The sequence below is a fragment of the Oncorhynchus gorbuscha genome, linkage group LG24, assembly GCF_021184085.1.
Source record: "Oncorhynchus gorbuscha isolate QuinsamMale2020 ecotype Even-year linkage group LG24, OgorEven_v1.0, whole genome shotgun sequence".
NCBI lineage: Eukaryota > Metazoa > Chordata > Actinopteri > Salmoniformes > Salmonidae > Oncorhynchus > Oncorhynchus gorbuscha.
The window spans coordinates 16,039,538-16,055,314 of record NC_060196.1 but is presented as its reverse complement, the minus strand read 5'-3'; the positions used below and the strand labels follow the sequence as shown (position 1 = coordinate 16,055,314).

General features: G+C 46.1%; 1 protein-coding gene and 1 long non-coding RNA gene across 2 annotated transcripts in view; both read left to right on the top strand.

Annotated features, from left to right (window-relative positions):
* Positions 1-2,824, top strand: part of LOC124012580 (C-type lectin domain family 6 member A-like) — a 6,616-nt gene extending 3,792 nt beyond the window's left edge. The window contains exons 2-6 of the mRNA XM_046326355.1: positions 935-1,042; positions 1,145-1,405; positions 1,510-1,649; positions 1,930-2,036; positions 2,133-2,824. Of these exons, the coding sequence (XP_046182311.1) occupies positions 935-1,042; positions 1,145-1,405; positions 1,510-1,649; positions 1,930-2,036; positions 2,133-2,319 (803 nt within the window). The 3' untranslated portion in view covers positions 2,320-2,824. The remainder of the gene's footprint in view (positions 1-934; positions 1,043-1,144; positions 1,406-1,509; positions 1,650-1,929; positions 2,037-2,132) is intronic.
* The window catches only part of LOC124012582, a 27,647-nt gene extending 11,870 nt beyond the window's left edge, over positions 1-15,777 (top strand). Inside the window, exons 3-4 of the long non-coding RNA XR_006834740.1 lie at positions 7,590-7,595; positions 15,657-15,777. This is a non-coding gene — a long non-coding RNA (uncharacterized LOC124012582). The remainder of the gene's footprint in view (positions 1-7,589; positions 7,596-15,656) is intronic.

Genomic DNA, 15,777 nt, shown 5'->3' with positions numbered 1-15,777 from the left:
TTGATGAGCGAGGTGAGGTAAGGGAGAAGGTCTCCGGAAATGGTCTGGAGAAGAGAGGAGGGGATAGGGTCGAGCGGGCAGGTTGTTGGGCGGCCGGCCGTCATCGTTTCATCTGGAGAGAGAGGGGAGAAAGAGGTCAGAGCACAGGGTAGGGCAGTGTGAGCAGAACCAGCAGTGTCGTTTGACTTAGCAAACGAGGATCGGATGTCGTCGACCTTCTTTTCAAAATGGTTGACGAAGTCATCTGCAGAGAGGGAGGAGGAGGGGGGAGGGGGAGGAGGATTCAGGAGGGAGGAGAAGGTGGCAAAGAGCTTCCTAGGGTTAGAGGCAGATGCTTGAAATTTAGAGTGGTAGAAAGTGGTTTTAGCAGCAGAGACAGAGGAGGAAAATGTAGAGAGGAGGGAGCGAAAGGATGCCAGGTCCGCAGGGAGGCGAGTTTTCCTCCATTTCCGCTCGGCTGCCCGGAGCCCTGTTCTGTGAGCTCGCAATGAGTCGTCAAGCCATGGAGCGGGAGGATTAATCATATTTCAAGTTTAGCAATCCGAACCCATCACTGTATATCTAAGCATATCTCTTGAGCTGTCTGTATCCTCCTCTCCTGACTCTTTTATGAGGTTTGGAGATTGGGAACCTATCTCGGCTAGCTAAAGCCAACTTCATGAAATTGCTAGGTGGCTAGCGGTAACAACAACAACAAATGTACAGTTTACTTTCTTTTCTTTTTTTACATGACAAATTTGAAGGGGCATGGTACCTCTGGTTTGAATTTATTTTCAGTCATGTGGAAGTAGGACTGAGTTGAGGAAGACAGAATTATTGTTGACCACAGCATCAATTCCTCATTGTCTCAGAGTAGCCTTGCTTTGTGAGGTAGAAGAGAATAGATGAGGATGAGGTCAGGTGTATGTAACCGCTTGTTTTTCTACACCTGCAGGACTGAAGCATGAGAATCAGAACTGTCAGCCTTACAAGCTGGCTACAGTTTCTCTGGGACTGCTGTGCCTTCTCCTACTAAGCACAGTCATAGGTCTCTCTGTGCTCTGTGAGTATTCCATTCTCATGTGTTGGGCTTTAGGTTGAGTGCAGTTATGCGTGCGTAAGAAAGTTAACAACAGAAGGATAACAGCTCTCTCTTCCGTCACAGATGACGATGACTACAATCAACTGTCCAGAACTCAGTATCTCCTAACAGCCAACCACACCACAGAGCTTCAGACTAGTTATGAAAACCTGACTAAAGAGAAAGAACAGTTGGAGAAGGAGAGAGACCAGTTACAGATCAGTTATAAAAGCTTGACTAAAGAAAGAGACCAGTCACAAACTCATTATAACACCATAACTAGAGAGAGAGACCAGTTACAAAGGAAAATTTCAGAGCAGGAGAAAAAGATATCAGAAGAACTGGGTGAGTATCAATTCCATGATAATAACTGTGAATTTGAGTTGATTATAACATGTTGAACGTAGTTTTCTGTATGTATGACTATATTCATCACTTTCTTTCTGCAGGATGCTGCCCTGACGGTTGGAGGAGATTTGGATCTAGCTGCTATTACCTTTCAACAGAGAGTAAAACTTGGACTGAGAGCAAAGCAGACTGTATAAGGGGAGGAGCAGACCTGGTGATCATAAACAGCAGAGAGGAACAGGTGAGAGGTTTGGAGGAGCAGAAAGAAAGGGGGAAATAACGAATGAGAGAGAGAGAGAGACAGAGAGAGAGAGAGAGAGAGAGAGAGAGAGACAGACAGACAGACAGACAGACAGACAGACAGACAGACAGACAGACAGACAGACAGACAGACAGACAGACAGACAGACAGACAGACAGACAGACAGACAGACAGACAGACAGACAGACAGACAGACAGACAGACAGACAGACAGACAGACAGACAGACAGACTAAACATACCAACTATGTTATTTTCAGGTGTTTCTAAACAAAATGGGAAAAGATGTGCACTTCTGGATTGGTCTGACTGACTCAGAGATGGAAGGTTTCTGGAAATGGGTGGATGGAACAACATCAAAAACAACGTGAGTAATATTTACTTCTTGTAGATTATTTTTGAAGTGTATTGTTTCTTGAACTAATATTATGTTGATATCATTTTCTGCTAAACTGGTTCTTAGGTTCTGGAGAAGAGGAGAGCCAAATAATGCTCATGGGGAGGAGGATTGTGTGGTATTCAACAGGTTTATTAATCTGTCTTGGGACTGGGAAATGATTCAGTCATGGAATGACCAGCCTTGCTCAGTGAGTACTCAATGGGTATGTGAGAGCAGTGTCATAACAAATCCATCCACAACAGGAGAATAATATCTGAATTCCCTTTTGAGTTAGCAATTGTATTATTAGTTAGCAATTGTATTGTTAAAGATTATTGCTGAAGTGTAATTTAAATCAATTATAATATTAGTTATGATTTGTAATGATTGTTCTTATGATTAGTAATGATTGTAGTTATGATTTGCAATAATTTAATTATAAAGAATCATAGTATTATGTAAAACTTATGTGAAACTTTAACCTGAAAGCTAATGTAGTGAATTGACATGCAGGGTCAAATCTAATCTAATCATCTAACAGTGAACTGTGAACAAGGCAAGTGCCATGATTCAATTTGTGTTTATTTCTTTGTCAGATGGGATGAAAATTATAGGCTACTTACTAATTCGTTTTAGCTCCTAGTGGATGATATTAAATACATATTTTGAAAGCTAACAGAAAATACATGTTTGAATTGTATTGTACATTACAGGTATAATTCCTCTGTCTATGTGATACATAATATAAACGTTTTTACAACGGTTATTGTGTTTTATTCCCCATTGAATATTGTTGTGTTTCTTCATATATATGTTGAGGAACAGAACTCCCATCTCTCTCTCTCTCTCTCTCTCTCTCTCTCTCTCTCTCTCTCTCTCTCTCTCTCTCTCTCTCTCTCTCTCTCTCTCTCTCTCTCTCTCTCTCTCTCTCTCTCTCTCTCTCTCTCTCTCTCTCTCTCTCGTGCCTAAACACATTTGTCACCTCATTTCAATTTGCAAATGCAGATAGTCTGGTTAGCCATTTGTTTAGCTGTTACGGAGTCTTATCTTGGGGATAAAAGCTTGGCCCCAGTGATGTACTGGGCCGTACGCACTACCCTCTGTGGTGCCTTGTAGTAGGATCTGAGGACCCATGCCAAGACTTTGTCGTGCCCTGTTCAAGACTGTCTTGGTGTGTTTGGACCATGATAGTTTGTGGGGATGTGGACACCAAGGAACTTAAAGCTCTCAACCTGCTCCACCACAGCCCTGTTGATAAGAATGGGGTTGTGCTCTGTCCTCCTTTTCCTGTAGTCGACAATCATCTCCTTTGTCTTGATTGCGTTGCGGGAGAGGTTGTTATCTTGCCACCACACGGCCAGGTCTCTGACCTCCTCCCTATAGGCTGTCTAGTTGTTGTCGGTGATCAGGCCAACCACTATTGTGTCGTCAGGCAAACATAATTATGGTGTACAGGAGGGGAATAAGCACGCACCCTATGGGGCCCCCTCGTTGAGGATCAGCATTGCAGTTATGTTGTTGCCTACCCTTACCACCTGGGGGTGGCCAGTCAGGAAGTCCGGGATCCAGTTTCAGAGGAAAGTGTTTAGTGCCAGGGTCCTTAGCTTAGTGATGAGCTTTGAGGGCACTATGGTGTGGTATGCAAATTGGAGTGGGTCTAGGGTTTCTGGGATAATGGTGTTGTGAGCCATGACCAGCCTTTTCAAGACATTATAAAAAACAGCCATGAGGACATAGAGACATTTTGTCAACACAGACGTCAACACATTGCCCTGAGAAAAGGAAACACATTGCTGTTGTATATAAATGGAAATAAATGTGTACTCAAATGAAAGATGTACACACTGCTAGAAGTATGTATGAAACGCTGAAAACGCTGCCATGTTTTATAAATCAATAAATCAATCAGAATCATGTTTTATATTATCATACTTTGTCTTTCTATGTAGTAATGACACATTTCACACAAAACAAATTCATTTTGAATTGGAACCAAATTATTTCCTGGAAATGGTAGTAGAGGAGGACAGAATTGCTGTTACTGTCTGTCTGTGTGTGGTGGAAGATCACAGCCGATAAAATATAATATTAGGAAGGTGTTCCAAATGTTTTGTACACTCAGTGTATATTTAATAAACTAAGAGAACAGCAGTGATTTAATTCATTGTGTCCTAAATTGTTCTATTATTGTATCCAGCATTCTGAAAGTAAATGCATTGATTGTTTTTTGTTGTTGCATATACAGTTGAAGTCAAGTGTTTACAAACACCTTCTTCGCAAAATACATTTAAACTCAGTTTTTCACAATTCCTGACATTTAATCCTAGTAAGAATTCCCTGCCTTCGGTCAGTTAGGATCACCACTTTATTTTAAGAATGTGAAATGTCAGTATAATAGTGTCAGGATTTGGCCAGGGTTGTTCCGGTTTTTGGTCACTAGATGCCCCCATTGTGCCTTTTGACCTTTTGTTTTCCCTTGATCCCCATTATTATTTGCACCTGTGCCTCGTTTCCCCTGATTGTATTTAAACCCTTTGTTTTCCTCAGTCCTTTGCTCTGTGTTTGTATGTTAGCACCCAGCCCTAGTACTCTGTGAACTCTTGTTGATCCCGGTGGACTCTCTTGTGTAAATTCTGTTTTTTGTTCTTGTTTGTTTTTGAGTATTTTTTGAGGCTTTTTGTGCTATACCTTCCACCTTGTGGATTTACCTTTTTGTCTTGGAGGATTACCTTTGTTCTTGTGGAATTCCTTTTGAGGTTGTGGAGTTACATGTTTTCCTGAAGAACTTCACTTTTTACTTCATTAAATACACTGTCTCAAGTACTGTTGTGTCTGCCTCATCTTCTGGGTTCTGCCAAGTATTCGTGGCTCAGTTGGTTAAGTGACTGTTTCTTACTCCGGAGACCCGGGTTCGTAACCGGGTCCTGACACAGTCCAGAGCTTCTGGTGACAGTTCCCAGTCCAGAGCCGGAGCCTTCCCTTGCGCCGATGCCCAGTCTGAGCATGGCGTCCAGTCCCGCTCCAAGGCCGGAGTCTTCCTCTGCGCAGGTGCCGCGATAAGAAACTGGGTTAACTCTCCTGGCAACCTTAAAGGGACCGATGTATTTTTGGGACAGCTTGCGAGACTCCACCCGTAGTGGTAAGTCTCTTGTGGAGAGCCAGACTCTCTGGCCGGGGCGCAGGGTAGGCCCGGGACGGCGACGTCTGTTGGCTTGTTGTTGGTACCTCTGTGAGGAACGCATAAGATTAAGACGGGTCTTCCTCCACATAAGCCGACAGCGTCTGACGAACTTCAAGGCTGAAGGCACTCTGACTTCTGCCTCCTGGTCCGGGAACAATGGAGGGGCATAGCCAAACTGACACTCGTGCGGGGACATACCAGTGGAGGAGGAGCGCAAGGTGTTGTGCGCGTATTCGGCCCAAACAATGAAGGACGACCATGTGGACGGGTTGTTACGAGTCATACATCGGAGGGTGGTTTCCAGCTCTTGATTCATCCTCTCTGTTTGGCCGTTGGACTCCGGATGGTACCCTGAAGATAGACTGGCAGAAGCCCCCATGAGTTGGCAGAAGGCCTTCCAAAACCTTGAGGCGAACTGGGGACCTCTGTCAGAAACCATATCTTGAGAAATGCCGAAGACTCGGAACACATGATTAATTACCAACTCAGCCGTTTCCTTGGCAGAAGGTAACTTAGTCAGAGGGACGAACCTGGCCGCCTTTGAAAACCTGTCGATTATGACTAGGATAGTAGTATTGCCATGGGATGGAGGAAGGCCAGTAATAAAGTCCAACGAGATATGGGACCAGGGTCTGTGGGGAACAGGTAAAGGGTGAAGGAGTCCTTGCGGGCGGAGGTGAGAAGATTTGCCCTGGCAGCACACGGGGCAAGCATTGACGAAAGTGGCAACGTCTTCTCTTATGGTAGGCCACCAGAACTTACGCTGGATGAACTCCAAGGTGCGACCTACGCCCGGGTGACAGGTGAGGCGAGAGGAGTGCCCCCACAGAAGGACCTGAGTCCTCACTGCCTTGGGGACAAACAACCGATTGGCAGGACCTCCTTTCGGGTCCGGTTCAATAGCTTGAGCTCGTCTCACGGTATCCTCAACTTGCCACGAGATCGGAGCCACGATCTTAGCAGCAGGAAGGACAGGCATGTCCGTGTCATCTCGAATGGCAGGAGCGTAGACTCGGGACAGGGCATCCGGTTTGAGATTCTTCGACCCGGGCCGATAGGTGAGGATAAACTGGAATCGATTGAAGAAAAGAGACCATCTAGCTTGTCTAGAGTTCAACCGCTTCGCCTGCTGGATATACTCCAGATTTTTGTGGTCCGTAAGCACTTGAAACGGGTGAGAAGCCCCCTCGAGCCAGTGTCTCCATTCCTTCAATGCCATCTTAACCGCTAGGAGTTCACGATCCCCCACATCGTAGTTCCTCTCAGCCGGGGTAAGCCGGTGTGAGAAGAAAGCGCACGGATGAAGCTTCTTGTCTTCACCCCTCTGAGACAGGACAGCTCCAACACCAACCTCTGAGGCGTCTACCTCCACCACAAACGGTTCATCCGTAGTCGGTAGTATCAGGATGGGAGCAGAGAGGACGCGCTGCTTGAGTCCTTGGAAGGCCGTCTCAGCTTCTCTTCCCCACAAAAACCTTGCATTGCCACCCTTGGTTAAAGCTGAGAGAGGGGCTGCCACCAAGCTGAAGTTCTTGATGAACTTGCGGTAAAAGTTAGTGAAGCCCAGGAAACGCTGAACTTCCTTAACGGATTTGGGGGTGGGCCAATCCGCTACCGCCCCTACCTTCCTGGGGTCCATTTGGACTCGACCGGGTTCCACTACAAATCCCAGGAATTGTACTCGTGATGAATGGAATTCACATTTTTCCGGCTTAACGTACAGATGGCTGTCTAGGAGGCGTTTGAGTACTTGTCTGACATGCTTTGTGTGTTCTTGAAGAGAGCTCGAAAAGATGAGGATGTCATCCAAGTAAACGAACACAAATATGTTAAGCATATCCCTAAGAACATCGTTTATGAGCGCTTGGAACACCGCTGGGGCGTTGGTCAGGCCGAAGGGCATCACCAAGTATTTATAGTGACCAGTAGGCGTGTTGAAAGCGGTCTTCCACTCGTCACCAGGTCTGATCCGCACAAGATGGTATGCGTTCCGCAGGTCAAGCTTAGTGAAAAACAACTGCTTCCTGGAGCAGCTCGAAGGCTGTGGCCATAAGGGGTAGCGGGTAACGGTTACGGACGGTTATGGCATTGAGTCCCCGGTAGTCGATGCAAGGACGTAATCCACCATCTTTCTTGGCCACAAAGAAAAACCCTGCTCCCGCCGGGGAGGTGGATGGACGCATGAGGCCTGCTTCCAGAGAGTCCTTGATGTAGGTATCCATAGCAGCTCGTTCGGGTGGAGATAGGGAAAAGATCCGACCACTGGGGGGGCAAGTGCCCGGAAACAGTTCGATGGGGCAATCATAAGGTCTATGGGGTGGTAGCATGGTGGCCCTCTGTTTGCTAAATACCAGTTTGAGGTCATGGTAACACTCGGGAACTCGGGTCAGGTCGATTCTCCTTCGCCCAGACACCATCCATGAAGGTACCTGCGGCTCCAGAGTCTACCAAGGCTTGAAGGTGAAACTTGTGGTTGTCCCAGGAAAGGGTGACTGGAATGAGCAGACGGGAGTTGGACGGATGGGAGGAGGTTATGTTTCCCGTTACAGTTCCCCCCCGGTCTGTACGGGACAGAGCGTTTCCTTGGAGCCCGGGACACGTGGAACGGAAATGGCCCGGTTTGCCGCAATATAGACAGCGTCGCTCCCTCATCCGGCGGTCTCTCTCAGCCTGGGAGATGCGTCCAATCTGCATGGGTTCCGGTGGAGCCAGCGAGGATAAAGGTGGGGACTCGGAGCTGGGACTGATAGGGGCTAGAGGTCTACGGTTGAGTTCTCTCAGACGCTGGTCAATGCGTGAGGCCAACTTGATCAGGGACTCGAGATTGTCCGGTGGTTCCCGGGTGGCCAGTTCATCTTGGATAGTGTCGGAAAGGCCTTTCAGAAAGCACACCGTGAGCGCCTCGTTGTTCCAGCCATTCGCTGCTGCCACCATGCGGAACTGGATGGCATAGTCCGTCATGCTGCGCCGGCCTTGGTGGAGAGTCAGGAGCTGTTTGGCTGAGTCAGGACCACTGCTTGGGCCTTGAAACACCCGTTTGAATTCCTCAGCAAAGGCAGAGTAGCTGGCACAGCAGGAATTATGGGCATCCCACACAGCAGTAGCCCAGGCCAGGGCTTTTTCCGACAGCAGGGTGATGATATATGCGATCTTAGACCGGTCGGTGGGGAACGACGACGAGGTTTGCAGCTCAAAGGAGAGAGAACATTGGGTGAGAAACCCTTTACAAGCACTTGGATCACCTGAGAACCGTTGGGGAGGTGGAAGACGAGGTTCAGCCAGAGGTTAACTGCCATGGGTACGTGAATCTGAGGTACTGGGACGGGAACTGTTGCCAGGGTAAGTCGATCAGATATCTGCTTTATGGAAGTCAGCATCTCCGACAGAAGATGAGAATGTCTAGCCATTAAGGCCTCTTGCTGAACCAGGGCGGCTTCATGGTGTTGGACAGTCTCCTGGTGGTGGGACAGCATGGCAACAAGGTCCTGGGAACTGGCTGCCTCTGGGTTCATTTTTGGCTCTGTGTTTCTGTCAGGACCCAGTTACGAACCCGGGTCTCCAGAGTGAGAAACAGTCACTTAACCAACTGGCACAAATCAAATCAAATTTTATTTGTCACATACACATGGTTAGCAGATGTTAATGCGAGTGTTGCTTGTGCTTCTAGTTCCGACAATGCAGTGATAACCAACAAGTAATCTAACTAACAATTCCAAAACTACTGTCTTATACACAGTGTAAGGGGATAAGGAACATGTACATAAATATATGAATGAGTGATGGTACAGAGCAGCATACAGTAGATGGTATCGAGTACAGTATATACATATGAGATGAGTGTGTAGACAAAGTAAACAAAGTGGCATAGTTAAAGTGGCTAGTGATACATGTGTTACATAAGGATGCAGTCGATGTTGTAGAGTACAGTATATACATATGCATATGAGATGAATAATGTAGGGTAAGTAACATTATATAAGGTAGCATTGTTTAAAGTGGCTAGTGATATATTTACATCATTTCCATCAATTCCCATTATTAAAATGGCTGGAGTTGGGTCAGTGTCAATGACAGTGTGTTGGCAGCAGCCACTCAATGTTAGTGGTGGCTATTTAACAGTCTGATGGCCTTGAGATAGAAGCTGTTTTTCAGTCTCTCGGTCCCAGCTTTGATGCACCTGTACTGACCTCGCCTTCTGGATGATAGCGGGGTGAACAGGTAGTGGTTCGGGTGGTTGATGTCCTTGATGATCTTTATGGCCTTCCTGTAACAACGGGTGGTGTAGGTGTCCTGGAGGGCAGGTAGTTTGCCCCGGTGATGCGTTGTGCAGTCCTCACTACCCTCTGGAGAGCCTTACGGTTGAGGCGGAGCAGTTGCCGTACCAGGCGGTGATACAGCCCGCCAGGATGCTCTCGATTGTGCATCTGTAGAAGTTTGTGAGTGCTTTTGGTGACAAGCCGAATTTCTTCAGCCTCCTGAGGTTGAATAGGCGCTGGTCACGATGTCAGTGTGAGTGGACCAATTCAGTTTGTCTGTGATGTGTATGCCGAGGAACTTAAAACTAGCTACCCTCTCCACTACTGTTCCATCGATGTGGATAGGGGGTGTTCCCTCTGCTGTTTCCTGAAGTCCACAATCATCTCCTTAGTTTTGTTGACGTTGAGTGTGAGGTTATTTTCCTGACACCACACTCCAAGGGCCCTCACCTCCTCCCTGTAGGCCGTCTCGTCGTTGTTGGTAATCAAGCCTACCACTGTTGTGTCGTCCGCAAACTTGATGATTGAGTTGGAGGCGTGCGTGGCCACGCAGTCGTGGGTGAACAGGGAGTACAGGAGAGGGCTCAGAACGCACCCTTGTGGGGCCCCCGTGTTGAGGATCAGCGGGGAGGAGATGTGTTGCCTACCCTCACCACCTGGGGGCCCCGTCAGGAAGTCCAGTACCCAGTTGCACAGGGCGGGGTCGAGACCCAGGGTCTCGAGCTTGATGAACTTGGAGGGTACTATGGTGTTGAATGCCGAGCTGTAGTCGATGAACAGCATTCTCACATAGGTATTCCTCTTGTCCAGGTGGGTTATGGCAGTGTGCAGTGTGGTTGAGATTGCATCGTCTGTGGACCTATTTGGGCGGTAAGCAAATTGGAGTGGGTCTAGGGTGTCAGGTAGGGTGGAGGTGATATGGTCCTTGACTAGTCTCTCAAAGCACTTCATGATGACGGAAGTGAGTGCTACGGGGCGGTAGTCGTTTAGCTCAGTTACCTTAGCTTTCTTGGGAACAGGAACAATGGTGGCCCTCTTGAAGCATGTGGGAACAGCAGACTGGTATAGGGATTGATTGAATATGTCCGTAAACACACCGGCCAGCTGGTCTGTGCATGCTCGGAGGGCGCGGCTGGGGATGCCGTCTGGGCCTGCAGCCTTGGAGGGTTAACACGTTTAAATGTCTTACTCACCTCGGCTGCAGTGAAGGAGAGACTGCATGTTTCCGTTGCAGGCCGTGTCAGTGGCACTGTATTGTCCTCAAAGCGGGCAAAAAAGTTATTTAGTCTGCCTGGGAGCAAGACATCCTGGTCCGTGACTGGGCTGGATTTCATCTTGTAGTCCGTGATTGACTGTAGACCCTGCCACATGCCTCTTGTGTCTGAGCCATTGAATTGAGATTCCACTTTGTCTCTGTACTGACGCTTAGCTTGTTTGATAGCCTTACGGAGGGAATAGCTGCACTGTTTGTATTCAGTCATGTTGCCAGACACCTTGCCCTGATTAAAAGCAGTGGTTCGCGCTTTCAGTTTCACGCTGAATGCTGCCATCAATCCACGGTTTCTGGTTAGGGAATGTTTTTATCGTTGCTAGGGAACGACATCTTCGGTTCTAATGAACTCGCACACCGAATCAGCGTATTCAGTCAATATTCCCATCTGGGTTAAACATGTTCCAGTCCACGTGATGGAAGCAGTCTTGGAGTGTGGAGTCAGCTTGGTCTGACCAGCGTTGGACAGACCTCAGCGTGGGAGCCTCTTGTTTTAATTTCTGTCTGTAGGCAGGGATCAGCAAAATGGAGTCGTGGTCAGCTTTTCCGAAGCCAGGGCCTTATATGCGTCGCGGAAGTTAGAGTAACAATGATCAAGGTTTTACCACCCCTGGTTGCGCAATCGATATGCTGATAAAATTTAGGGAGTCTTGTTTTCAGATTGGCTTTGTTAAAATCCCCAGCTACAATGAATGCAGCCTCCGGATAAATGTTTTCCAGTTTGCAAAGAGTTAAATAAAGTTCGTTCAGAGCCATCGATGTGTCTGCTTGGGGGGGATATATACGGCTGTGATTATAATCGAAGAGAATTCTCTTGGAAGATAATGCGGTCTACATTTGATTGTGAGTAATTCTAAATCAGGTGAACAGAAGGATTTGAGTTCCTGTATGTTTTCTTCATCACACCATGTCCCGTTAGTCATGAGGCATGCCCCCTCCACTCTTCTTACCAGAGAGATGTTTGTTTCTGTCGGCGCGATGCGTGGAGAAACCCGTTGGCTGCACCGCCCTGGATAGCGTTTTCCCAGTAAGCCATGTCTCCGTAAAGGGAGTCTCTGATGTCCCTCTGGAATGCCACCCTTGCTCGGATTTCATCAACCTTGTTGTCGGGAGACTGGACATTGGCAAGAAGAATACTGGGAAGTGGTGCGCGATGTGCCCTTTTCCGGAGTCTGACCAGAACACCGCCGCGTTTCCCTCTTTTTCGTCGTTTCTGGGTCAGGATCCATTCCGTTGTCCTGTTTGTAAGGCAGAACCAGGATCGGGTATTCTTGGTCCTGATGGTGAGTTGAGCTGATCTTATATTCAGTAGTTCTTCTCGACTGTATGTAATGAAACCTAAGATGACCTGGGGTACTAATGTAAGAAATAACACGTAAAAAAAAAAAAAAAAAACTGCATAGTTTCCTGGACAGATGACAATCTCAGTCGGCGCCTTCGCACGGCAAGTGCGGGGAGGTGGCACAGGACGTACCGGGCTGTGGAGGCGCACTGGAGACACGGTGTGTAGAACCGGCACACATTGTACCGGAACGATGACACTCTCCTCAAAGCGAGTGCGGAGAGCTGACACAGGTGGCATCGGATGGCTAACATGCTCCTCAGGGCGACTGTCTTGCCTCTCCAGCCAAACCAACAGCTATCTCTCATCCCTCTCCTCAACTTTCGCCAACCACTCCTCGCTCAATCTGTCCCAATATTCCTCCTCGTCTCTGACTCACCCCTCAGCGTCACCGACACCCCGTGTGCCGACACCCCTTGTGCCTCCCTCCCAAAAAATTGGGCTGTCTTTTGGGCTTGCGTCATGGCCGCGAACCCTGGGGTCATCGCTGTCCTTCCCTCACCGCTTGCGTCTGCTTCCACGGAAGACTTTCGTCCCCAGCCATAATTTCCTCCCAAATCCAGAATATCTTCTCCTCCTGGGTAAGCTGATTGGTCCTGTTTTGATGGGATATTCTGTCACGATGTTCGTAATAATGAATGTCGGACCAAGGCGCAGCGTACTTTGAGTCCTACATAATTTTAATGAATAAAATGAAACTTAAGCAAAGACAAAACAAATAAAGAATAAACAAACTGTGACGACAATGCAGTGCTAACAGGCAACTAAACATAAACAATATCCCATAACCCACAGGTGGAAAAAAATGCTACTTAAGTATGATCCCCAATTAGAGACAACGATAGCCAGCTGCCTCTAATTGAGAATCACACCAAAACACCAACATAGAAAAAACAAACTAGAACCCCACATAGAAAATATAAACTAGACTAAATCCCTAGTCACGCCCTGACCTACTCTACCATAGAAAATAAAGGCTTCCTATGGTGAGGACGTGACAGCTGTATGACCGCTGCATGGTCCCATGGTATTTATACTTGCGTAATATTGTTTGTACAGATGAAAGTGGTACCGTCAGGCGTTGTGGACGTCTACAATTGTTTTTCTGAAGTCTTGACTGATTTCATTCGATTTTCCCAAGATGTCATGCAAAGAGGCACTGAGTTTGAAGTTAGGCCTTGAAATACATCCACAGGTACACCTCCGATTGACACAAATGATGTCAATTAGCCTATCAGAAGCTTCTAAAGCCATGACATAATTTTCTCAAATTTTACAAGCTGTTTAAAGGCACAGTCAACTTAGTGTATGTAAACTTCTGACCCACTGGAATTGTGATACAGTGAATTATAAGTGAAATAATCTGTCTGTAAACAATTGTTGGAAACATTACTTGTGTAATGCACAAAATAGATGCCCTAACCGACTTGTCAAAACTATAATTTGTTAACAAGAAAGACATTTGTGGAGTGGTTGAAAAATGAGTTTTAATGACTCCAACCTAAGTGTATGTAAAGTTCCGACTTCAACTGTACGTATTTGTAAGTCTGTCACCATATAAAACACACCTAATAGTTTTAAAGTTATATTAATAAGTTATGGTGTGTACACTATATTTTATTCTGGCATTGGGGAAACAAACTCACAAGGATTGGGAGAGAGTGAGTGTGGGGGATATTGACCAATTCATGTGTGGGCGTTGAGGGTCAGTGCACGCTGGGTCAAACAGTTCTTGAATCTCAATAGTCTCCTTTCCTTCATCTGAATTAATGTGGGTAAAAAACAGAATAAATCCAGAATAAATGTTGCTTTCACCTGTCCCATGTTTCAGATCAGTGCATTTGAAGCAGAGGAGAGGAAGCCCCTGAGAACTATTGAGATACACCCAGTGAAGGAGGTTAGCTTCAAGACAGAGTTTGTCTCTGTGGGTATTCTACATTACCGTTAGACCCAGCACAAGCTCAGATCATTCATTTACTGTAAGGTGATTTCTGTGAAGCTGTTTGTCTCAGAGCCTGACTTAACAGGATAGACCTAACGTGTTAGCTAAAACTATCTGGAAATAGGTTTGGACAAAAGAGGACAGAGATCCGGTAAGAACACACACTTGCTGGCACTCACACACACCACCCCAATGGATAACAATCAGAAACCACAATATTTTTCAATTATCTGTTTTAAAGTTAATTTGAATGTCAATTGAACTTTATACACGTTAGTTTGTGTTTCAACTCCACATTCAGTGATCAACCTCATGTTCTAGCAGTTATGATTGCAAATGACGCCGCTTTGGGGTTCGTGTGATCATGGCCCAGTCGATGTGCACGAGTATACACACAGGGAGAGGCTGCGACGCACTTTTAATTTTTAACATATTCTATTTACCCTTCCACCAACCCCCCTCTTCAGAGGACACATATCTTCATTTTTCTTAACAGCTTTTTTTGCTGCATATACATACATTTGACATATACATTTGACATACACGGTACTTTTATATAAAGCAGTCACATAACAATAACACATTGCCAAACATAAACTCTTCAATCCCAACCCTCAGCCACTCTCAGCCCATCCCACCTATCACCATAGACCAACCCTCAGCCACTCTCAGCCCATCCCACCTATCACCATAGACCAACCCTCAGCCACTCTCAGCCCATCCCACCTATCACCATAGACCACACTCGTTTGGTTTCCATGTGCCATATATTTTTCAATTGTGCTGTGATGTCTTACAACATTTTTCAACCTTTCTAGTCGTATAATTATCCACAGATTGTGAGCTAAAAATGAAAACCTTTCCTACGAGTATTATTCTATTATTTATTGACTGACTATGTCTTTCCAAATCGCCCAACGCTGCTATTTGTGAGGTTAATTTTAAGTACATGTTGTGATTTTTTTAACCATTCCTGAACCTGTGACCAGAAGGAAGCTACATTGAGGCAATACCAGAATAAAGGATCTATTGATTCTGTCTCTTCGCAACAAAACAAAGATTGTTGTATGCCCCATATACAGTGGGGAGAACAAGTATTTGATACACTGCCGATTTTGCAGGTTTTCCCACTTGCAAAGCATGTAGAGGTCTGTCATTTTTTATCATAGGTACACTTCAACTGTGAGAGACGGAATCTAAAACCAAAATCCAGAACATCACATTGTATGATTTTTACGTAATTCATTTGCATTTTATTTGACCCATGTAGATTTAGTTAGCTAGTGTCACGACTTCTGCCAAAGTCGTTGCCTCTCCTTGTTCGGGCGTTGCTCGGCATTCGACGTCACCGGTCTTCTAGCCATCATTGATCCTTTTTTCATTTTCCATTGGTTTTGTCTTGTCTTCCCACACACCTGTTTTCAATCCCATTCATTACCTGTTGTGTATTTAACCCTCTGTTTCCCCTCATGTCTTTGTCAGAGATTGATTTGTTGTCAGTGTAGTGTTATTGTTTGTATAGGTGCGTGTCGGGTCTTCGTACCCATGTTTTGTTTGTTTGTTTGTTTGTTTGTACATTTATTGTTATGGCGCATACTTGTGGAACTTTATTAAAAGACTCCATATTTACACTCCATTTGACTCTCCTGCGCCTGACTTCCCTGCCACCTATTACACCTATGCTTGACAGAATCTCTGACCAATATATATGAAGTCAGCAGGAGAAGACACTATACCC